General features: G+C 42.0%; 1 protein-coding gene and 1 pseudogene across 1 annotated transcript; one reads left to right on the top strand and one right to left on the bottom strand.

The window, feature by feature from the left end:
* Window positions 1-3,011: 3,011 nt before the first annotated feature.
* Window positions 3,012-13,000, top strand: LOC142596581 (hydroxymethylglutaryl-CoA synthase, cytoplasmic-like). Its single transcript, XM_075725761.1, has 10 exons — window positions 3,012-3,028; window positions 4,724-5,181; window positions 7,468-7,593; window positions 8,111-8,275; window positions 8,979-9,147; window positions 9,257-9,427; window positions 10,948-11,054; window positions 11,938-12,063; window positions 12,355-12,518; window positions 12,896-13,000. Exons 1-10 carry the CDS (start codon window positions 3,012-3,014, stop codon window positions 12,998-13,000), a joined length of 1,608 nt encoding a protein of 535 aa, XP_075581876.1.
* Window positions 13,001-18,165: 5,165 nt separating this feature from the next.
* On the bottom strand, window positions 18,166-22,442 carry LOC142596580 (serine/threonine-protein kinase NIM1-like; annotated as a pseudogene).
* Window positions 22,443-23,309: the final 867 nt, after the last annotated feature.

Genomic DNA, 23,309 nt, shown 5'->3' with positions numbered 1-23,309 from the left:
ATCCCTGCGGCACACTGATCCCCGCGGGGAGAGACGCTTCATGAATGAATTCAAGATACTGTCTTCTGCAGTTTGGTGGGTTTTTTACGCTGTTTGCTTGTTTCTCACTTAGTATTGCTCTTTTGGCTCAGAGGTGAGCGGGGGACGTGGTGATGTTCATGCATGGTCCATGCCGTGGCGAGTCGCATCAATCCGGATAAAAGCAGTGACCTCTCGTGGCGTGATAAGTGTTTTGCATGTACTTGCACTTAATACCTATAAACCTTTTAGCTGTGTGGTAATAACTAGATTTATTTAAATGATGTTGTAACTGAAGCTACCAGATCATCACTGTTTAACTTCTGCAAAACAGCCTGAAGTGGCTTTGCTTTCATGAGCAAAGTCTGTTCTACAATTTCTCCAGAAATTAAAAGCCAAAGGGAATTACCAAATGTATTACTTGTAGCAAATGGGCTTGGATTTTATTTTTTTTTAACTTTCAGTCAAGTGTTTTGTGTGAATTAAAAACTGAATTAGGAAATAATGAAGTCAAATTGTTGACAGAATATTCTCAAATTCTTAATAAAGATGATGAAAGCCATCGGTTGTGGGAGAATGCGTTTCTAGTGTCTGGAAGCACTAGCAGAAAGCAGTGGCTGTTTTATGCTGCTTATCATTCCCTACAGAATCTTAAGGGAATGTAAAACAAAGCAGGCTTCTCATTTCTTTAAAATAAATAGTACTTTTGAGTACTCCTTCATTTTCAGTAAGAACTCAGCAATGGGATTTTGTTTGCAGTTTGACCAGGAGGACAAAAGGCTGTTTGTTTTGCATCAAATAAACGTTTTTTTCCCCTGTAATGACTAACTGACCTAAGATGTTGTACATCCCACTTTAAGTGATCAGAGCAAGCTTATAAAGCAATGTTTTTCATTGCAGTATAACCTGATAGCCCTGACTGCTGCTATATTAGGTATATTTGTTGAGCTTGGTATTTGGTGAGCCATGTGAATACAATAGAAAGTCTCCCTTTAGTTGTCTTGTGCAAAAAGTTTTCTCATGAGAACTGCATCAAGTAGTATGGAATTAAATGCCAGTTTTGATCTTGAAGTTCTGTAAGGAGTTGATGTGGTTTAGCCCCAGCCAGCAACCAAGCACCACGCAGCCGCTCGCTCACTCCCCCTACCCCGATGGGATGGGGGGAGAGAATTGGAGGAGTAAGAGTGAGAAACACTCCTGGGTTGAGATAAGAACAGTTTGAAATAAATTGAAATAAAGTAAAATGGTAATGATAATAATAACAATATAATAATGATAATAACAATATACAAAGCAAGTGATGCACAATGCAATTGCTTACCACCCACTGACCAATACCCAGACAGTTCCCGAGCAGCAATTGCTGCTCCCCGGCCAACCCCCCCCCCCCCCCAGTTTCTATACTGGGCATGATGTCATATGGTATGGAATAGCTCTTTGGGCAGTTTGGGTCAGCTGTCCTGGCTGTGCCCCCTCCCAGTTTCTTGTGCCCCTGGCAGAGCATGGGAAGCTGAAAAGTCCTTGACTAGCATAAGCAGTACTCAGCAACAACTAAACCATCAGTGTGTTATCAACATTCTTCTCCTACTAAATCCAAAACACAGCACTATGCCAGCTACTAGGAAGAAAATTAACTCTATCCCAGCTGAAACCAGGACAGGAGTAAGCACAGAGCAGAGTGTTTTCCTCAGCCCTCACCAATAATGCGAATTCTTTTGGTATACTGAATTTCCTAATAATTCACTGCCTGGTTAAAAAACACTCTTGTTTATGGCTGCTACATGTCAAGTCCATTATGTGCTGTCATGCATTGTCTGTTAGTATATAACTTAAAATTAAGCATCTAAGTCTCTGTAGCCTCTAACTTTCATCTTTCTGGCTCTTGGAGGAGAACCAAGTTCTACTATGGGTAGATGGCTCAGCCTTAGGGTGGCTGCCAGACACCATGCTGAGTTGGGACCTGCCTGAAGTCTGCTGGCAGCTGTCTGTATTTCCTTGTTGTCCCCTTTCAAAGAAAGTGAGGTGTGTTATGCCACAAAGAGGGCTGGACCCCAAAGTCCTTTTCCTAGCTGGGACCTTGGGAATCTCACTGTCAGTACTGTGTCTGCATTCATACAGAGAGCAGGAAACTACCTTCATTCTCCTCTTCAGTGCCTGTGCAGATTTGGGGTAAAATGCAGCTCTTGGAGCTGGGTCTGAAGCTTGGTGCTGCTCCTTGTCCCCAGGAGGTGTGTAACTTGCTAGTTGTGCTGCTGAGAGGGGATGTGAACTTGCCCCAGCAGCTCCTGGGGGGTCTCCAGGCCACCGTGCTCCTCTCCCAGCTGTGGCTTCTGGAAAGCTGTGACTGCTGCTCTGTTTCTCACAGTGTAAGCCTGCTGCTGTGCCATGACAAAGCCTTAATCTGACCCACCAGGGTCAGCTTCCTGGAGGCAGATATTATTCTGTCTTCCTTGCTTTTTTTTTTTTTTTTGTAGTCCAGCTAGTTTAAAAAGAGTGATAGTACTGCTTGCCCTTACTGCCATAGTTTAGGTGTGTAAAAAGGTGCAACTTAAAAGCATTTGAAAAACTTTAAAAAATGAAGTGCTAATAGAGGTGAGATGCCTGCAGGATGGGGTAGTCTGTGGTCAGGGACTGTCAAAACCAGGAATTTTGGATGCTGGTGGGTTTATTTCAAGTTTTTATTGGTTTTGCCTCCATGTTGGTGCTGCTGGGTTTATTGTGCAAGGTGCTTAAGACCTCGTTGTCCTCACCTCGAGGGACCTCGTTAGAATGGGGGAGTCCACAGGTGAATGCTCTAAGCCCCCCCCCCCCCCCCCCCCCCCCCGGTCCCGCGGGGGTGTGGGCTGGGCCGGGCCGGCATGGCAGAAGCGCTGGGGCCAGAGCCCGTTCTGGGCGCGGGGCGAGGCGGGTTTCCCGCGCCTGCGTGCTGCCCACCTGCTCCTGCCCGAGCTGGACGCCGCCGCGCGCATGCGCGCCCGCGCCGAGAGCTGACCATGGCATTCCGCAACGTGTAAGGGCCGGGGTCACGGCCGGCGGGAGTAGGGCGAGCCCTGCGCTGCGGGCGGGGCGCGACACCCCCAGCCTGGTGGCTCCTCGCAGTCTCCCCGGCCGGGTCACGGGTAACCTTGAGGCGTGGGGCGGTCTCAGTGCCCTTAGCAGCGTGGCGGGGCCGGTTCGGCGGGGGGAGTGGGGTGGCAGGCCCACGGCCGGGCGCTGCAGCCTGCGGCGCGATTGTCTGAGCTGAGGAGCTTCGCAACGGTATGTGTTAGGAAAGAAAGTGTTCCGGTCAGCCGCAGCGCTCGGTTTTATCCGGACGTTGTAGTGGGGCGTTTGCGGGCACTGCGTTTTTGGGGGTGCCAGCAGAGCACACAAATAATGCGAAATTGGTTTTCTTGCCTGAAGTCTTGTGGCAATGTGCTGTATGGTTGTTCTGCAGTGCTCCAGTAAGCAGTTTTAAATAGCACCGTTCTGCAATTTACACGTTTTAATATAAATAAATGCTCTAAGTTAAATACTTTAAAATGGATTGTTTTAGGTGTGTCATAGGTATGTTTGAAACTTTGTTAGAGGCAATCAAAATGAATGGTGAGCCATGTGCTCTTTAGGTCTTATGTAAGACTTTGATATCCAACTGTACGTGTAGCAGAAGGCACTTTTAATATTTTCCTAACACTTGTTTTAACATGCATCATGTAAAGTCATCATTCCTGTATAGAAAGGCTTTATTCCTTTATACAGCTCATTGTGATTTTTATGGAAGAAGCTGGGTAAGGTCAGTGTGATGGTACAGCTGGGCACAAAAGGGACAAGTGTTCTGTAAGGATGTAAGCAAAAGTACAGGAAGATGGTGCCTGTCTGTGTAATACAGATAGGGTTAAAGTAACAGGATATAGTATATCCTAGAGTATAGTGACAGTAAAGTTATAGGGTTAAAACAAGAAAATGTGGTCTATCAGGAAGAATCCTTGTGTGTTTATCTTGGCCTGTGAAATATTCCTTCAGGCCTGGTGTTAGGAGATCAGTGTTCAGTATTGCCAAAAAAGAGTATGTTTAAAAAAAAAAAACCCAAATGAATAAACAAAAAAACCCAACCAAAAATACCACCGCACCAAAAAAAAAAACCTTCTGTCTTTGCAAGTATAAACAAAATGAAGCAACTTAGACCACTTAGTTTAAAAAAAAAACAATTTTGAGAAGTCCTGGCCTGTTTTAAGGCTGAGATTTCCTGGTAAGAATAAATTTAAAACTTAATGTCTCAACTATCTATTTTTTTGTTTTCAAAAAGACCCAGTGTTTCCAGCTTGGTTGTGTAAAATTGAGACTTTGCATATAAGCAAAAGTAGAATAATGAGCATTAAGACTAATTTCTCAAACACTTAACATTTGTTAGGCATGTGCTTTGTTTCAGTGAAATAACTTGGGCTTAAGCTATGTATATTCATCTCCAGGGCTGAAATTGTACTTTTGCTTAAAAGATCTTCTTAATGTAAAAAGTTATAAAACTTTTAACGATGTTTACAGTGTGCTTGGACCAAAATTTTACCCTGGAGGCAAAGGCTTGCCTTTTGCAAATGAACTTGTAGAATACTTAAAACTTAACCTTTTCTATAAATCTACAGAAAATTAAAGTATGTATGAAGTAGGTATCTAAAAATGGATGTGAATAAATCAGCTGTTTTTTGTGGTTTTCTTTTTTTTCTTAAAGATTTACCACGATGCCTGGGTCTCTTCCAGTGAATGCTGAATCCTGCTGGCCCAAAGATGTGGGAATTGTTGCACTGGAAATATATTTTCCCTCTCAGTATGTTGATCAGACAGAGCTGGAGAAGTATGATGGTGTGGATGCTGGCAAATACACCATTGGGTTAGGCCAGTCAAAGATGGGATTCTGCTCTGACCGCGAGGATATCAATTCTCTCTGTTTGACTGTGGTTCAGAAGCTCATGGAGAGGAGCAGCCTTTCCTATGATTGTATTGGGAGATTAGAAGTTGGAACGGAGACAATAATTGATAAATCAAAATCTGTAAAGACTGTCCTGATGCAACTTTTTGAAGAATCTGGTAATACGGATGTAGAAGGAATTGACACCATGAATGCATGCTATGGAGGCACCGCTGCTCTTTTTAATGCCATTAATTGGATTGAGTCCAGTTCTTGGGATGGTAAGTTCAGGATGTTTTCTTGAAAAGTTGTGTCAGTCTCTATTTTTGAGTAGTCTGCCTTGCAATTACAGTGTTCATGTTTAACCTTATAAAACCCAGAGGGTAAACTCTTGTATGCTTCTGAAGTCTTTTTCTTAAATGCTCTGGGCATTTGCCACTAGTTCAGTTACATGCAAAAAATAATGACATGGATAATTGAACTCAGGAAAAAGAGAATTATAACCTTTGGAAGAAAGGGCAGGTCTAAAAGGATGTTGTGAGGTTATGCAAGGAGAAAATTAGAAGGGCCAAAGCCCAACTAGAACTTAATCTGGCTACTGCAGTAAAAGACAATAAAAACTGGTTCTATAAATACATTAACAACAAAAGGAGGGCTAAGGAGAATCTCCATCCTTTATTTGATGCAGGGGGAAACATAGTGACAAAGGATGAGGAAAAGGCTGAGGTACTTAATGCCTTCTTTGCCTCAGTCTTCAATAGTAAGACCAGTTGTTCTTGGGGTACCCAGCCCCATGAGCTGGAAGACAGACGGGAGCAGAATGAAGCCCCCCTAATCCAAGGGGAAATGGTTAGTGACCTGCTACACCACTTAGACACACACACAAGTCTATGGGGCCAGGTGGGATCCACGCAAGGGTGCTGAGGGAGCTGGCAGAGGAGCTCACCAAGCCACCCTGAATCCTTCATGAGCAGTCCTGGCTAACCAGGAGGTCCCAGTTGTGATGCCCATCTACAAGAAGGGCCACAAGGAGGATCCAGGGAACTACAGGCCTGTCAGCCTGACCTCGGTGCTGGGGAAGGTTATGGAGCAGATCATCCTGAGTGCCATCATGCGGCACGTACAGGACAACCAGGTGATCAGGCCCAGCCAGCACGGGTTTATGAAAGGCAGGTCCTGCTTGATCAACCTGATCTCCTTCTATGACCTGGTGACCTGCTTAGTGGATGAGGGAAAGGCTGTGGATGTTGTCTACCTAGACTTTAGTAAAGCCTTTGACACAGTCTCCCACAGCATTCTCCTGGAGAAGCTAGCGGCTCATGGCTTGGATGGGCATACTCTTAGCTGAGTAAAAAGCTGGCTGGATGGCTGGGCCCAAAGAGTAGTGGTGAATGGAGTTAAGTCCAGTTGGTGGCTGGTAACAAGTGGTGTTCCCCAGGGCTCAGTATTGGGGCCAGTTCTGTTTAATATCTTTATCAATGATCTGGATGAGGGGATTGAGTGCACCCTCAGTAAGCTTGCAGATGACACCAAGCTGGGCGGGAGTGTTGATCTGCTCGAGGGTAGGATGGCCCTGCAGAGGGACCTGGACAGGCTGGACCGATGGGCCGAGGCCAAGTGTATGAGGTTCAACAGGGCCAAGTGCTGGGTCCTGCACTTGGGTCACAACAACCCCATGCAATGCTACAGGCTTGGGGAAGAGTGGCTGGAAAGCTGCCTGGCTGAAAAGGACCTGGGGGTGTTGGTCAACAGCTGACTGGACATGAGCCAGCAGTGTGCCCAGGTGGCCAAGAAGGCCAACAGCATCCTGGCTTGTGTCAGGAATAGTGTGGCCAGCAGGAGCAGGGAGGTGATTGTCCCCCTGTACTCGGCGCTGGTGAGGCTGCACCTGGAATACTGTGTCCAGTTTTGGGCCCCTCAATACAAGAAAGACATTGAGGTGCTGGAGCATGTCCAGAGAAGGGCAACAAGGCTGGTGAAGGGTCTGGAGCACAGGCCTTCTGAGGAGCGGCTGAGGGAACTGGGGTTGTTTAGTCTGGAGAAGAGGAGGCTGAGGGGAGACCTTATTGCTCTCTACAACTACCTGACAGGAGGTTGTAGTGAGGTGGGTGTTGGTCTCTTCTCCCAAGTAGTTAGTGATAGGACAGGAGGAAATGGGCTCAAGCTGCGCCAGGGGAGGTTTAGATTAGATATTAGGAAATACTTCTTCATGGAAAGGGTAGTCAAGCATTGGAACAGGCTGCATAGGGAAGTGTTTCAGTCACCATCCCTGGAGGTATTTAAAAGATGTGTAGATGTGGCACTTAAGGACATGGTTTAGTGGTGGACTTGGCAGTGTTAGGTTAATGGTTGGACTTGATCTTAAGGGTCTTTTCCAACCTAAGTGATTCTATGATTCTATAATCATCACTGTTTGTTTTCTGTAAATTTTGGTGGCTGCCAGGATTGAAGAGCCCCTTAATCATGGAGTCATCTCCTCTGTAACCAAAGTCTAAAAATTGCTGATGGATATTAAAATGTGCTAGTTTTTTGGCCACTTTTCATACTTATTTTTGTGTTTTTCACAGGACGTTATGCACTTGTTGTTGCTGGAGACATAGCTGTCTATGCCACTGGAAATGCCAGGCCAACAGGTGGAGCTGGTGCTGTTGCTATGCTAGTTGGTCCAAATGCTCCATTAATTTTTGAGAGAGGTTAGTCCTGTGAGAAAACAAATACTGTTCAGCCAGATACTGTATATTTTCTGAAGCCTGTCCCCTGTTTTTTGTGGGTTGCTGCAGGGCTGGATTAACTTCCACTGATGTCAGAAATTGTACTTTGTCTCCCCTTGCTCTGGGCTAACTTGGCCAAGTCCTGTTATAGGAGGCAGCAAGAAACAACTAGAGATGCTTCTGTCTGTTTTTTCCTTGGGGTTTCTCCAATAAAATTGATAAAGTGGACTAGAGCTGAATAATGCAGCACTCTACTTTCAAGGTGAAATGATGAAAATCACTTGTTACTTGTGTTTGTCATGCTCAGTCCTACTGTACTTGAGTAACAGGTGATTGAGAACTGTGTGAAATGTTACCTTAAAGGGCCTGAAGTGCTGTGAAAACCTGCTTGACTGAGGCCAAATATTACTTGTTTTCCACATGTTAAGCAATGTGTTCAAACTGACTCAAAGTAGCTGAATAAAGTAACTTTCAACTTTTGACAATTTCTCTCCATCAGGATTGCGTGGAACCCACATGCAACATGCATATGACTTCTATAAACCAGATATGATCTCTGAATATCCTGTAGTTGATGGTAAACTATCTATACAGTGTTACCTCAGTGCATTAGATCGCTGCTATACTGTCTATCGCAACAAAATCCACGCCCAGTGGCAAAAGGGTATGTAGCCTCACATGATATTGCAAGATCTGGCAAATACTGGAATGTGTAGCTACACAGACAATGTATTTTCAAGTTTTAGCATCCAATCTAAAGACTAGTATGTGGTTCCTTTCTTTGTGTGTTCTGAGAATTGAAATGTTTGTGCTCTCACATAAAGAAATGTCTTATTTCTGTTCTTGTATGGCTAAGTACCTGATAGTCAATAAGCAGTAGTCTCTACAAGCTTTTGTTGGTGTAATGTATAATATCTTAAAATTGTCTTTCCCTTCTCTACCAAGGCTCTTAAGATATTGAGGTTAATATTTACATGTTGTATAAGGATGCTAATTTCCCCCCATATGTTTAGTAATTGCTTCATCTGTATTAAGAAGCATAGGTTTGAAGATTAGATAATAATCTACTGCATCTAACTTATTTCGAAATGCTGGGTAGAAATACTGAGATTCTGTTAAGCTTAATTTTTTCTTCTAGAAGAAGGGCAAATGCTGCTAGGTGGTGCACAAGATCAGTAAGAAACTAATTTTTAAATAGAAGTAGCAGCAGTGTGTTAAATGAACTTGCAGCAATAGTTAGTCTTATGGTTGTCTTTTGTATGCTGATGTGTTACGATGACTGGTATCCTGCCATCCCCCTATTTTATTTTAATACTTGAAGCGAGTACTAAACATAAGTTGTAACACAACACTTCTGCTACTTCCAGAGGGGACAGACAGACATTTCACCTTGAATGACTTTGGATTCATGATCTTTCATTCTCCCTACTGTAAACTGGTACAGAAATCTGTGGCTAGACTATTGCTGAATGACTTTCTTGGTGACCGGAACCTAGAAATGGCAAATGGTGTTTTCAGTGGTTTGGAAGCTTTCAGGTGAGAATGGCTGCTGTCTTCCTTATTCAGATAGTCTTAATTTGTTAAACATCCAAGGTGTTTTTCCTCGCTGCCATTTTAGTAACTGTTTCTGAACCTTTTTTAATAGGGATGTAAAACTTGAAGATACATATTTTGACAGAGATGTGGAAAAAGCTTTTATGAAAGCCAGTGCAGAGCTCTTCAATCAGAAAACCAAAGCTTCATTACTCATATCCAGTCAGAATGGAAATATGTATACCCCTTCAGTCTATGGTTGCCTTGCCTCTCTTCTAGCCCAGTAAGCATAAAATTAGAAAGTCATAGCTTTTTATATGTAAGTGCATAAAAGATTTTTGTTTCAGAAAGCCTTTTGTAAAAGCACCATCTAGCAAACCTTTTCCCAATAGATTGCCTTAAGTAGTAAGACTAAAGTTAGAAAATCATTCTGCATATACAGTCAGGTCAAGTGACAAGCGGATTCAAAACTACTGTGTCTGAAGCTGATCTGAAACAGCAGCTTAATGCCTTCCAAAGTAGGATCTTATTTGTAAGGTGGTGTATCTTTTCCCAGCACACCCACCCCACCCCCCACCCCCCCCCAACACCCTAGTGGAAAAGAGAATCTGAATGCCTTCTCTGTTCCACTAAAATTATAGAATCATAGAATGGTTTGGGTTGGCAGGGACCTTAAAGATCATCTAGTTCCAACCCCCCTGTCATGGGCAGGGACACCTTCCACTAGATCAGGTTGCTCAAAGCCTCGTCCAACCTGGCCTTGAACACTTCCAGGGAGGGGGCATCCACTACTTCTCTGGGCAACCTGTTCCAGTGCCTCACCACCCTCACAGTAAAGAATGTATTCCTAATACCTAATCTAAATCTACCCTCTTTCAGTTTAAAACCATTACCCCTCATCCTACACTACATTCCCTGATAAAGAGTACCTCCCCATCCTTCCTGTAGGCCCCCTTTAAGTACTAGAAAGCTGCTATAAGGTTTCTCTTAGAGAGGATTCTCTTCTCCAGGCTAAACAACCCCAACTCTCTCAGCCTGGCCTCAAAGGGGAGGTGTTCCAGCCCCCTGATCATCTTCATGGCCCTCCTCTGGACCTGCTTGAGCAGGTCTATGTCCTTCTTGTGCTGAGGGCCCCAGAGCTGGATGCAGTACTCCAGGTGAGGTCTCACCAGAGCAGAGTAGAGGGGCAGAATCACCTCTCTCGACCTGCTGGCCACGCTGCTTTTGATGCAGCCCAGGATTTGGTTGGCTGCAAGTGCACATTGCTGGCTCATGTCCAGCTTTTCATTCACCAGTACCCCCAAGTCCTTCTCAGCAGGGCTGCTCTCAATCTACTCATTGCCCAGCAATAATAAGCAAAGCCAAATTAAACTAGTATTTACTTAACATTGTTGTGTGTATTTTTTCAGTGACACTTTTACAAAATCATATTAGGTTTAAACCACTCCTTTTGGGTCCTTTTTTCTTTATTGTCACTTTGCATTCTAAGATGTGATGGTTCATTTTAGGCTTTAGGTCACTTTAGAAGACAGCCAATTTTCATTCTTGATAATCCTATTCTAGGCATTTCTTTGTTCTCTTTTGCTTAGGTAGCTTTGAAAATCATCATGTAACAGCAGTATTTAAAATATTTAAAAATCCTATTTTTAAAAGCTATTATTTATGCATTTAGCACACTAAATGTGTATTGTAGTGAATATAATTTTGCTGACTGCTTTTTCTAAGCTAGCTGTGCTTTCTAGCTATTCGAAATTGGCACCTTGGCTTAATTCTCACTTTAAACAACTGTTGCTTGATTTGCAGGTACTCCCCAGAGCAGCTCGCAGGACAGAGAATTAGTGTGTTCTCATATGGCTCTGGTTTTGCTGCTACGCTGTATTCCATTAGAGTTACACAGGATGCCACTCCTGGTGAGTGAAAGGAAGAGATGTTAATTAACTCACTTGCACAGCTCGCCTCTAAACGCTTTGTTATGCCCACCAGCATAAGTAAACCTGCAGAACAATGCCTAATGACAGCAGTGTTAAACTGAAGATATTCCAGCTCCAGGGAATGTTTTAAGTGTCTCTTTGGACAAATAGATAATATTCTTAATGTTTTAAGCATTTTGCTTGAGTAATTGGGAATATTTAAATGACTAAAACTTTAGCTTCTCTAATGGTTGTGGTTTAACCTCAGCCAGCAACTAGCACCATGCAGCTGCTTGCTCACTCCCCCTGCCCTGGTGGGATGGGGGAGAGAATTGGAAGAGTAAGAGTGAGAAACACTCCTGGGTTGAGATAAGAACAGTTTAAGAATTGAAATAAAGTAAAATAGTAATGATAATAACAATATACAAAGCAAGTGATGCACAATGCAATTGCTCACCACCCACTGACCGATACCCAGACAGTCCCCAAGCAGTGATCACTGCCCCCGGCCAACCCCCCCCAGTTTCTATACTGAGCATGATGTCATATGTTATGGAATAGCCCTTTGGTCAGTTTGGGTCAGCTGTCCTGGCTGTGCCCCCTCCCAGTTTCTTGTGTACCTGGCAGAGCATGGGAAGCTGAAAAGTCCTTGACTAGCATAAGCAGTACTTAACATACTGATGTTTTAGTTGTTGCTATCAGCCTTACTCTCATATTAAATCCAAAGCACAGAACTATGCCTGCTGCTAGGAAGAAAATTAACTCTATCCCAGCTGAAAACAGGACACTAATGCAAAATATTTTGAATGGGCTTGAAATGCTAACATGCTAGTGTGCAGTTCTCAGCACTGGTGCTACCTTACATGATGGTTTTATATTGTAGGTTCTGCACTGGACAAAATAACTGCCAGCCTTTCTGATATTAAAACAAGACTTGATTCAAGAAAATGCATTGCACCTGATGTCTTTGCTGAAAACATGAAGATTAGACAGGAAACACATAATTTAGGTAAGAACATCATAAATATAAATAATTCCTAGTCCTACAGCAAAATACTCATTGCTTAATTTGCATGATTTTAAATGATTAAGGTGTAGAATAAAGGAAGTATCTAACTCTTTCTACTTCTGAATAGGTTGTAAAGTGCTTTTCTATAGCTTGTGTTCATTGGCCCAGTATGTTTGAAATGAAAATGCAGACTTGGTTTTCCTGTCTTACTACTCCCAAACTGCAAAGGCCTGTGTTGTATAAAACTCTCACCAGGAACCAACTAACAGTATGTTATTGGCTTTTTTACAGCCAACTGTATTCCACAGTGTTCAGTAGAAGATCTCTTTGAAGGAACATGGTACCTTGTGTGTGTGGATGAAAAACACAGAAGAACTTATGCACGGCGCCCACTCGTAGGTGATGGACCTCTGGAGGCAGGAGTTGAAGTTGTCCATCCAGGCACTGTTTGTGAGGTGAACACTCAGCACTCTTTTTTTAGTTTGACATAAATGGTGGGATAGTTTGTGTTTGTCTTGGCATGTGCAAGTATGTTAAGAGGAAGTGGTTTAACAAGTTATATCAAGTACTTTGTTAAAATATGTAACATATAAGCCAGAAGCGTGTGTGTGGGGAAGCATGGGATTTTAAAAAAATATATTTCATCATAACAAGAACAAATTGGCTCTTTTCACATAATCGGTTTGCATGAAGCATGACAGATTTGAATGACTTAAGACCAAGCTGTCTAGTGTAGCATGAATGTTGTTTGAGAGTTGGACTAGCCATGAAGTATGAATGTTTGTGAACTAGAAAACCATATTTAATGATTTGTTTTGGGTTTTTTTGTTAGCAGATCCCAAGCCCTGCTAAGAAAGTGCCAAGAATCCCTGCAACAACAGAATCTGAAGGTGTTACCGTTGCCATTTCCAATGGGGAGCATAAGATACCTCTGTAAGGTGGGGAATGAAACAAGGTGTGAGGGTAGGGTGAGAGAGAAATGATTGCAGTAGTACTGAAATTTCAGTGTACAGTAGTACTTCATTGGAGCATGGAAAAACTGTTTAAACTCCTTGAAAAGGTTTGTCATAATATGGTGTGCTGATACTTACAGTGTTTTTAGAAAACTAAAATCATGAATATATTGGAGATGGAAGAACTTGCCAGGGGCTTTGTGGATTCCTTAACAAGTCTGAATTTGATTGCTGCATAGTAGCTGTAATCTATTACAAGGTCTTTGTACAGAGAGAAAAAAAGTATCTTCTACTTGCTTTTTTAATGTAAAAAGACTCGAAACCTACACTGTTAACTTTTCCGCTTGTAAAGCGGGTGGCAAAATAGTCCAAGCCTTTAATGATAGAATTGTTTAGGTTGGAAAAGACCTTTAAGATCATCCAGTCCAACCATTAACCTACACTACCAAGCCCACCACTAAACCAATTCAGGGTAGAGTTGCAATTTCATGTTTCCTGGCTTGGTGGCTGGATTATTTATAACGAAAGTAAAAACTAGGAATCATTAAGATTGGAAAGGACCTCTAAGATGATCATCATTCCGATCAGCAACCCAACACCACCATGCCCACTAAACCATGTCCCCAAGTGCCATGTCTACCTGTTTTTTCAACACTTCCAGGGATGGGGACTCCACCACCTCTCTGGGCAGCCTGTTCCAATGCTTGACTACCCTTTCCATGAAGAAATTTTTCCTAATATCCAACCTAAACCTCCCCTGGCGTAGCTTGAGCCCATTTCCTCTCGTCCTATCGCTAACTACATGGGAGAAGAGACCAACACCCACCTCACTACAACCTCCTGTCAGGTAGTTGTAGAGAGCAATAAGGTCTCCCCTCAGCCTCCTCTTCTCCAGGCTAAACAACCCCAGTGCCCTCAGCTGCTCCTCATAAGGCCTGTGCTCCAGACCCTTCACCAGCTTTGTTGCCCTTCTCTGGACATGCTCCAGCACCTCAATGTCCTTCTTGTATTGAAGGGCCCAAAACTGGACACAGTATTCCAGGTGCAGCCTCACCAGTGCCCAGTACAGGGGGACAATCACCTCCCTGCTCCTGCTGGCCACACTATTCCTGACACAAGCCAGGATGCTGTTGGCCTTCTTGGCCACCTGGGCACACTGCTGGCTCATGTTCAGCCAGCTGTCTACCAGCACCCCCAGGTCCTTTTCGGCCAGGCAGCTTTCCAGCCACTCTTCCCCAAGCTTGTAGCGTTGCATGGGGTTGTTGTGACCCAAGTGCAGGACCCGGCACTTGCCCTTGTTGAGCCTCATACAGTTCACCTTGGCCCATTAGTCCAGCCTGTCCAGGTCCCTCTGCAGGGCCATCCTACCCTCCAGCAGATCGACACTCCCACCCAGCTTGGTGTCATCTGCAAACTTAGTGAGGGTGCACTCAATCCCGTCATCCAGATCATTGATAAAGATATTAAACAAGGCTGGCCCCAAAGCAGAGCCCTGGGGAACACTGCTCCTGACTGGCCGCCAACTGGACTTAACTCCATTCACCACAACTCTTTGGGCTCGGCCATCCAGCCAGCTTTTTACCCAGCGAAGAGTACACCTGTCCAAGCCATGAGCTGCCAGCTTCCTAAGGAGAATATTATGGGAGACTGTGTCAAAGGCTTTGCTAAAGTCCAGGTAGATGACATCCACAGCCTTTCCTTCATCCACAAGGTGGGTCACCAGGTCATAGGAGATCAGGTTGGTCAAGCAGGACCTGCCTTTCATGAACCCATGCTGGCTGGGCCTGATCCCCTGGTTGACCTGCACATGCCTGTTGAGTTCACTCAAGATGAACCTCTCCATAATCTTTCCTGGCACCGAGGTCAGGCTGACAGGCCTGTAGTTCCCCAGGTCCTCCTTCTGGCCCTTCTTGTAGATGGGTGTCACATGGGCAAGCCTCCAGTCATCAGGGACCTCCCCTGTTAACCAGGACTGCTGATAGATGATGGAGAGTGGCTTGGCAAGCTCCTCTGCCAGCTCCCTCAATACTCTCAGGTGGATCCCATCTGGCCCCATAGACTTGTGAGTGCCCAGGTGGCATAGCAGGTCATTAACTGCTTCTTCCTGGACTATGAGGGCTCCATTCTGCTCCCCGTCCCTGTCTTCCAGCTCAGGGGCCTGAATACCCTGGGGATGACTGGTCTGGCTATTAAACACAGAGGCAAAGGCAGCATTACATACCTCAGCCTTTTCCTAATCCTTGTGTTCTCAGTGCCTTGATGGTAAGCAGTCAGTCTTCTGAATAGTGCTCTTTCCCTTTATCACCTTCCCTTTCTTCTCCTAGTCTATCCCATCACACCGCTGGTTTAGGAAAGGTACAGAACCAAGTAACATTTGTTACTGGAATAGAATCTCTCCCCTGTCAAAATGACTGGATCAAGAATGGATAGACTGACATGTGGTCCGTTGTCCTGTCCTGTGTCGTCCCCCCCCAGAAACACTGACCTACTGTGCTAGTTACTATTTAATTCCTCCTAACATCCATGTTACCTGTTTTATACCTGCATTATAAATCACAGCAGCCTGGGAGGAAAGAGAAACAAGAAGGGAGTTAGTAGTTTTTCTTCTAAAGAACAAAATGAGTATATTTCTTGGGTTCATTGATTTTTGGCACCTTTCAGGATTGTTTAACTGTAATAGAAATACTTAAGGCAGCAGAATTTTCAAATAAAGCTTCTGGATATTATGGAGCTGTTTTAATTGGCAAATGGAGGAAGATCGCTTTGTCTGGAACTCTGGCCTCTCGCTATCCTTTATATAATACATTTCGAAGAAATTATTTTGAACTTTGAAATTGGCTTGTACTTTGAAGTTCTTCTACAACATTGCCAATAGTGAGGAGTGGGGTCTGTTCCCCCCCCCCCCCAAATGCAAGCTAAAAGCTATCTATTTTGCAAGTGGTAGATATACAGTGCTAATGGGGCATCCATTCTGGTAGATTTTTAAAGCCCAGATTAGAAATGAACTATGACATGAGCCTTGTAAGCTTGTAATATATATTTAAATTGAGCTAATGTACAGAATGAAGTTTTGTTGAATTTTTTTCTTTGCTAATTCTACAAAGTTACTTTATCTAATATAAACTAGCAAAAAAAAGACTTGTCTTAAATTTCATTACACAAAAAACTGTAGTGTTTGTATTATGTCAGTCACTAGGATTTGATAACACGTATTTGTACAGTCAACCCTTGGTAAAATAATTGTTTATTATAAATTGATAAATAGTAATCAATTTGTTCTGCTGAAAATGATGGAGCAATGATGCATGAAGATAGTGTTTGCAAGTAGTTTTGTTTAGGTTGCCCTTGTGAAACTTATCTTGGTACCAGAAAAAAAATATTGCCATGGAACAAAGTCCATTGCTGGCAGTGGACAAGCCAAGAAGTGGAGCTACTGGCACAAAAAATTAACCACAGGGACCTTGCTTTCTGTGAGGATGATTCTTTATTTTAATAAAGTTTGAGATACTTGAAACCTGTTGAAGTAGTGCTGACTTGTTGGGTTTTCAGGATGCATTTTTTCTTTAACAGGAAAGAAAGAGGAAACTGTCCCTGTGAAAACCCAAAGTTGTGGGTTTGTGATCTGTGTTGACCTTCTGGATCTTAATATCATTCCATTACAAAAGTGGAAAGAAAGGGTTGCTTAGGCTGGTGGGAAACTTATTTCAGGAACATGTTTCAAGATAACTTTAAACAGTTTTCATCTGAAAACATTTTAGTGGAGGAATTAATTCCCAGCTTATGAAACACAATTCATCTTATTACTGTCTTATGAAAGATGGTATTGTTTTATCCCCTTTTCACAAAAACTGTGAAAGGGGATTAGTTCTTGCTTTGTACTTACCTGAGCCTCACTGAGTCCAGATTCCCATGGGTGGCTTTTCAGAGTCATTCTGTTGCTCATTTACATTAATTATTCCTTTTGCTGTTAACTGATCATCTCATCAGTCCCCATAATAGATAAGGCATCCCTGCCCTTAAATTTGAAAGCATCAGTTGTACCTCTCTAAACCTTGTATTGGTTTACTTGCCTTAACTAAAATCATATAGGCTCTTCCTCTTAGCTTAGGCATTTCAACTGTGCCTGTTCAGAGAAGGACAGCTACTGTACTCTTCCATTATTTGCATTGGAGCTGATGATATTGAAAATTAAAGTATAAAATATCTGATTAAAGCTGAAGGTAGGAATATCTACATCTTGGTGATGCTCAGAACAAATGGAAGTGTCAGGCTATCCAACTTTTAACTTGCAGTGGTCAAGAGTATCAAAATCAGCTTTGTGCTGGCAGAAGTAGTATGGCAGAAGTTAGTATAAGCCTGTAATGCTCAGTATATAAGTGGATTTTGTTATTGATTGTATTCAACTTAGTGTGATACCTAGTGCTAAAGCAAGAATTTAAAACTACATGAGTTTTGGAGTATGCTTATATCTTTCTTTTTTGGAGTGCAATGGGAGTCTAAGCAGTCTTAGACTGTCAGAATTATACAAGTAATGGAAGGTGTCAGAAGGTTAGTAGATGGTAGCCCAACCAGCTGTGCACTGGGAATTGCAACTATACATGCAGGATTAAAACAGCATATCCTAACTTGCCTTTCTGAATTGTGACAAATCAGGCACCACAGTCAACAGCAGCATTGCTGTTTCTTTAAACAAAATAAAAAAAGAAAGGCTCCCATATACATTTTATCATGTTTAATTTGCTGAAGAAGTTTTAGAGAAGAATTTGCAGTTGTTTAGATTACTATCTAGTTTCTGCTTAAACTTAGTTCACTGCAAACCAGGATAATTTTTTGCAGAAATAAAGCTGTGTCAAGCTAAGGTAAAACTTTTTAAGAAATTAGCTGGTTTATGCCTGTACTGAGAATCTCCCAAGCATGTTAAGTGCAATACTATTTGATTTTTAATAAAAATAATATCCACAAATGATCTCTTACCTGTTTTACTTGAGTTCTTGTACCGGCTATACCAAGTTTCTGGAGCAAGGGGCAAACAAGTGCATGAGAGCTCTGCATTTGAGTGCTTCAGTGTGACGAGAAATACAAAGGAGATGAGGCATTTTTGGTTTATTTAAAAATTACAAAAAATGTAACACAAACTTGTGAAAAGTGACTAAAAAAACTTTGTTAAATGTGCAGAGTAGAAAGCCTGCAGTGCAATTTGTAAAATAGAACACAGCTTGGATGTGTGTTTCATCCCACTTGTAAGAACAGATTCTTCTGAAGTCTTGTTCTTTGGGGTCTGGATGGGACATTATAGGAACACATTCAAGTACCCTTTTCTTCTGTACTTGGTACAAAACAATTCTGTAGACACCTGTTATTGAGCTGTGTGTGTCTCTTCCCTGGCTGTTTTGAATGTGGTGTTCTGTGTTTCCCAGATCTTCAAGAATATTTTTCACTTCAATTTCTTTGAGTGTACTGATCTCTGATAAATACTTTGGATCCAGTTTAAATGGCTGTAAAGGTTTGGGGTACTTTATCCCTTTCATCCATTCACTGTTCATAAGTTTGACAGAGTATTGTTCATTTGGTACTGGCTAAAGGACTTTTATCAGTTTCTGGCAAGTTTGAGAGGCAGGGGGGCAAACTGTATGTCCCTTCAAGAATGCACTTTTTCAGTTTGGCTACTGTATCTGCCTGAAATGGCATGATACCTGTTGTCATAAAGCATAACAGGATTCCCAGTGCCCAGATAGCTATGTAAATGCCAACATTGTTTTAATCTCGGAAGAGTTCAGGGGCAGCATAAGGAGTAGAGCCACAGAAAGTATTTCAAGTTTCATCTCTTACTTATTGTGCTGAATCTAAAGTCTCCTACCTTAACACAGGTGTTACTAGTGTAGAATACACTTTCTGCTTTCAAGTCCTGGTGAATAATATTATTCTCATGCTGTAGAACAAGAGGAGAATTTGGTATTAGCTTGTTCACAGGAAAGTTCTCAAGTGACTGCCCCTAATCAATTAATTACCACACAGGAGAAAGGGAATTACCTTGGACAAAGTCAGAAATAAGCATTGCAATGAAATTGAAAAGTTAAAGTATTTAAACAAATTTAACTTAATTTTCTACTGATAAAAAACCACTAGAGTAGATAGAGAAGATAAGGATGCTGTTTTTATAGGAATACAGTCTCTTGTTAACTGATATCAACTATTTTCATTAAGCAGATTTGTGATGGCATCATAGTTAATCCTACAAGACTAGATATCTTCATGTGCAAAATCTGTGTATTTTATTTTTTCAGGGTTCAAAACGCTTGCTTTTGCAATTACTACATTTCTATAATGATGTAAGTAACAAAAATAATTTTTTTAACTAATTCTATTTTTGTATGTATTGTAAGCTTGTGGACTCATGAAATGAAAGCTTTTAGTTTACCAAGACCATGAAGTGAATGTAATCACATATAAAGTAAGAAAGTTGCTACAATTCTTTGTGTGATCTAATGTCCTATAAAGAACTAGTAGTGGCAGGATAAAAGGACTGCAGACTTGTGCCTTGTGGCATTTCACGTCCTTGCAGGACACCAAGTTTAGTGGTGTCTTCAAGTTTTAGAAATCTAATATAACTTGTACTCTTTTTCCTTGAAAATGGCAGTAGTAGTCAAGGACTCAAACTGAATTTGCTCTGCTTAGTAGAGAGATATCTGTCTTGATTAGGTAAGGGTTTAGCTTCATCTTTGAAATAACTAGGAGGTGTATGTGTATCTGGAGGCAATAAGGAAACCCTTTGGCATCCTAAGATTTTTAAACTCATCAATAACAGGCAGGGATCTTCTGTCCTCGTGTGGATTGACAGCAGTGAGATGGGATTTAAGTAGCCTGGATTTGATGGCTTAGCAAAAAAAAAAAAAAAAAAAAAACCAAACCCAACAAATTTTTGCAGAAGTCTCTGTATGAGTGAAGAGGTTGACCAGCTTGGTAGTCTGGGTTTAATGCTAAGAAATGGATGTGATCTTGAAATGTAAGTTCTAGTAGCTCCTGAATATCTGTCCTATGGAAAAGGTGTTGAAGCTAATCCATTGCTTACAGGACATCTGAGCATTTTGTCAAAAATACATAAAAAATGCATACTGTTTACATATACCATGAACAGTTTGTAATGTAGTTTCTAGACATCTGACCTGGGAACACCCTTGCTTTTGACTTTCAGAGCCTTTCAGGCTTTTAGAGCCTGAGGCTATTGTGTGGCATATGAGAATACGAGCTGCTGGAGGGCATCCTGAGCCAACTTTAACAAATACTAGTTTTACTTCTCAAACTTGTAGAACAGTCTTCCTGTGTTTTTATGCTGCTGTTTTAAGTAGCTGTAGTTACTATGTAAGGTTCGGAGGAGATGGTACTGGAAGTAGTTAATTGCTCTTTTCTGCCTTTATAAGATGCTTTGGGTTCTACACAAAGAGCATCATCCTAAATCCAGTTGCAATACTGAAGACTAGGCAAGGGGAAGTGACTTGCTGGGTGTTAACTTTACAGATTTGTTCCAAAGTGAGGATTGGGGAATTAACGGTCTTAAGTGCTAGTCTCCCACATTCATTAATAAGCAAGCTGGAGGTTTGCAATACCTAACAAGCCTCTTCTCTGGAACACTTTCTTCTAGTGGAAGAGTGACTGATCCTATGTTTTAAAATAGCTAGAGGAAATAAGTTGCTGTAGCCACCAGCTAACAAAGTTTAATTTAAAGCAGACCAGGAGAATGCTATTGCTAAAGGGATGGTTCCACCCACTAGGTGTTCCCAGTTCAGTTTCCTCCCAAAAGCTGTCAACAGAGACAGTAACTTGAGGTGGATGTGAAAGCTCTCTTTTAAGATAGCTCTTTTCTAGCTGTTTTGCTCTTCAGAAATGTGGGCCTGAAATCTTGGTAACAGTAAACCTACTAGTTGAAAACCAAAAGATACATCCACAAAATCTGCTATAGTGAGGGGCAACATGCCTGTGGAAGAAGAGCAACTTACCATGTGCTTCACAGATACAATCTGGGAGAAGATTATTTTACACTCTGTTTCTAGCAGCTTCCCTTCTGCACTGATTTTAGTGAAGAACTCCCTACTTCCTGCATTAATTGCGACTTTCTCATGAAAAGCATTTTTCTTTTCAGGTGTTAATGCAATAGGTACAAAATGGTAATACTATTTACTTACAACAATGCTTGTTTATAGAAGCCCAATAAAATTTCACCTCTGATCAGTATAAGCTAAGCTGCAGAGGCCTACTAAGCCCTGTAAACTTTCCTAAACACCCATGTTCATTTCTGTCTCCAACATTCCTATTCACTGCTGATGTAGCTAAAAGCTGGTAGAGTATTGCAAGGGCTAATTAAATCATCTGCTGTCTTTGTGTGCTCCGCTGCTGTCAAGCTAATACATTTCTGATGGCCACAGTTACAGCATCTACTTTTGGTGTCTAATGCTGGTAAAGAAAGTCTGTGCTTTCTCTTTCTTAGCTTGGTGCTGTTCAGATGAGCTAGGCCTGAGCCTGGTACTTGCAGACTAATGGAGGTGTCAAATTTAGGTACTTTGTTTCAGAGTAGACAAACTTGGGGGTAATTTAGGGGCTCTGGCTATAACTCTGCAAGTTTATAATGGAAAGGTGTGTTTAAGTTGGTATGACTTACAGAACTTTTCTTTAACTTCTTACCCCCACAAATTCTCAGTTACCAAAATCAGTGTTGTAGAGATTTATCTTTCTCAGGATAGCTGTGCCAGTTTTTCCAATGCATTCATGCATGAGTAGTTCTTGGTACTGTACAGAATACAGGAAAAGTACTTTTTTTTTGGTCTGTATGCCCCAGTGGGCCATGAATCCACACCATGCAGATTTTATTCAGGGGGGAACAAACCAACCAACCAAACCAAACCAAAAAAACCCCAGTGAAGTAGAATAAGTTGCAAGGATCCTGTAAGACAGCAAATCTACTGGTTTTGTTTGTTTGTTTGTTGTGGCTTTTTTTTTTTTCCCAAACAGTGGGGGTGCTTGAGCCATGGGGTAAGATGTGTTAACTCCCCAAAGTGCAGAGACTAATTTCTCTTGTAATAGCTGCCATCCAAAGAAAATGTTTCTGGCTACTTTAAAGACTAATCCAAACCTAAGCATTTATCTGTGACTGCCTATAGATTCACACAGCAACAACAAAAAAAGGCACATAGAACTACTTGTGTACTTAAAGTTCAGATAGCATCTTTCTTTGAAAAGAGGTCCATTTGTATATGTATAGAACTAGGGTGCTCAGCACACAGCTGACCCACACAGTGCTGCCTACCTTTGGTTAGGGAATGAATTCTAAGCTTCACTTGAGAAATTCCTACTTCCTATTTGTCCTCTGATTTGATAGAAGCCAATTCTCTTTCCCAGGGTTAATTCTTTCACCACTTTGTCATTCTGGGGCATAGCCTGCATTAGTTTCTCAAATGGGGTCAGCCTGTGCTGCCTGCCCTCTTCATCTCCATAGCCCTCTAGGTGCTCATCATCCTCTCCACTGTCCTCATGATGTCACCTGGCATAGTGTTTTCCAAGACCTCTGCCATTTACATATCCTGTTGTCATAGTCTGTAGGGTAATCGCATCCCCATTTAACAAGATGTCCCAATAAGGAGTTCAAATAATTCTATATGAATATGCAATCCTGCACATAAGAACACTGTGACAAACTTAGCATAAAAAAAAAAAAAAAAGCAGCTTACTGAAAGTCCAAGGATTAGTTTGGAAATTACTTCAAAAATGAATCTGGCATATTTCAGTTCTGTTCAAAATCAGAGATAAAACTGGAAGCTGTTTATGTCCATCTCTCACTAACAGATTTAGTGTGTCAGGATCTTCATCTACAAGGTAAAAGAGGCTTTGCAATTAAAACTGTAAACTTTGTGCACAAAAGCAGGGAGTTGCTCACAGTCTATGCAGTACATTTGACACATGCAAAATATTTGACACAAATTTTCAGGCTTTAGCTTGCTGCTTTGAAAACTAAGTTGATAGATAAAGGTCAAACAAACAGCTGATTAATTGCTCTGAATAAATCCAGATGCTTCCAGTTCATCTTGAATAGCTGACCTTAAGAGTGTAGTTCTCCTTGATTCTGGTACCAGTCCAAGAGCTGAATGTAGGGTTTGCCTTTGATTCATTCTTCAGCCTGTGAGCTTGTCACTGTGCCTTGGAAATGTCAAATGCTGTAAAAAGTTTGTTGCCCCCCTCTCTTATTTCCTTCCCATGGTGGGTTTAACAAAGCAACTGATCCTGGCAGATGCCAGGAAAAGCATA

This window comes from Pelecanus crispus, chromosome W (genome assembly GCF_030463565.1).
Source record: "Pelecanus crispus isolate bPelCri1 chromosome W, bPelCri1.pri, whole genome shotgun sequence".
NCBI lineage: Eukaryota > Metazoa > Chordata > Aves > Pelecaniformes > Pelecanidae > Pelecanus > Pelecanus crispus.
This window is presented reverse-complemented; position numbering and strand designations above follow the sequence as displayed.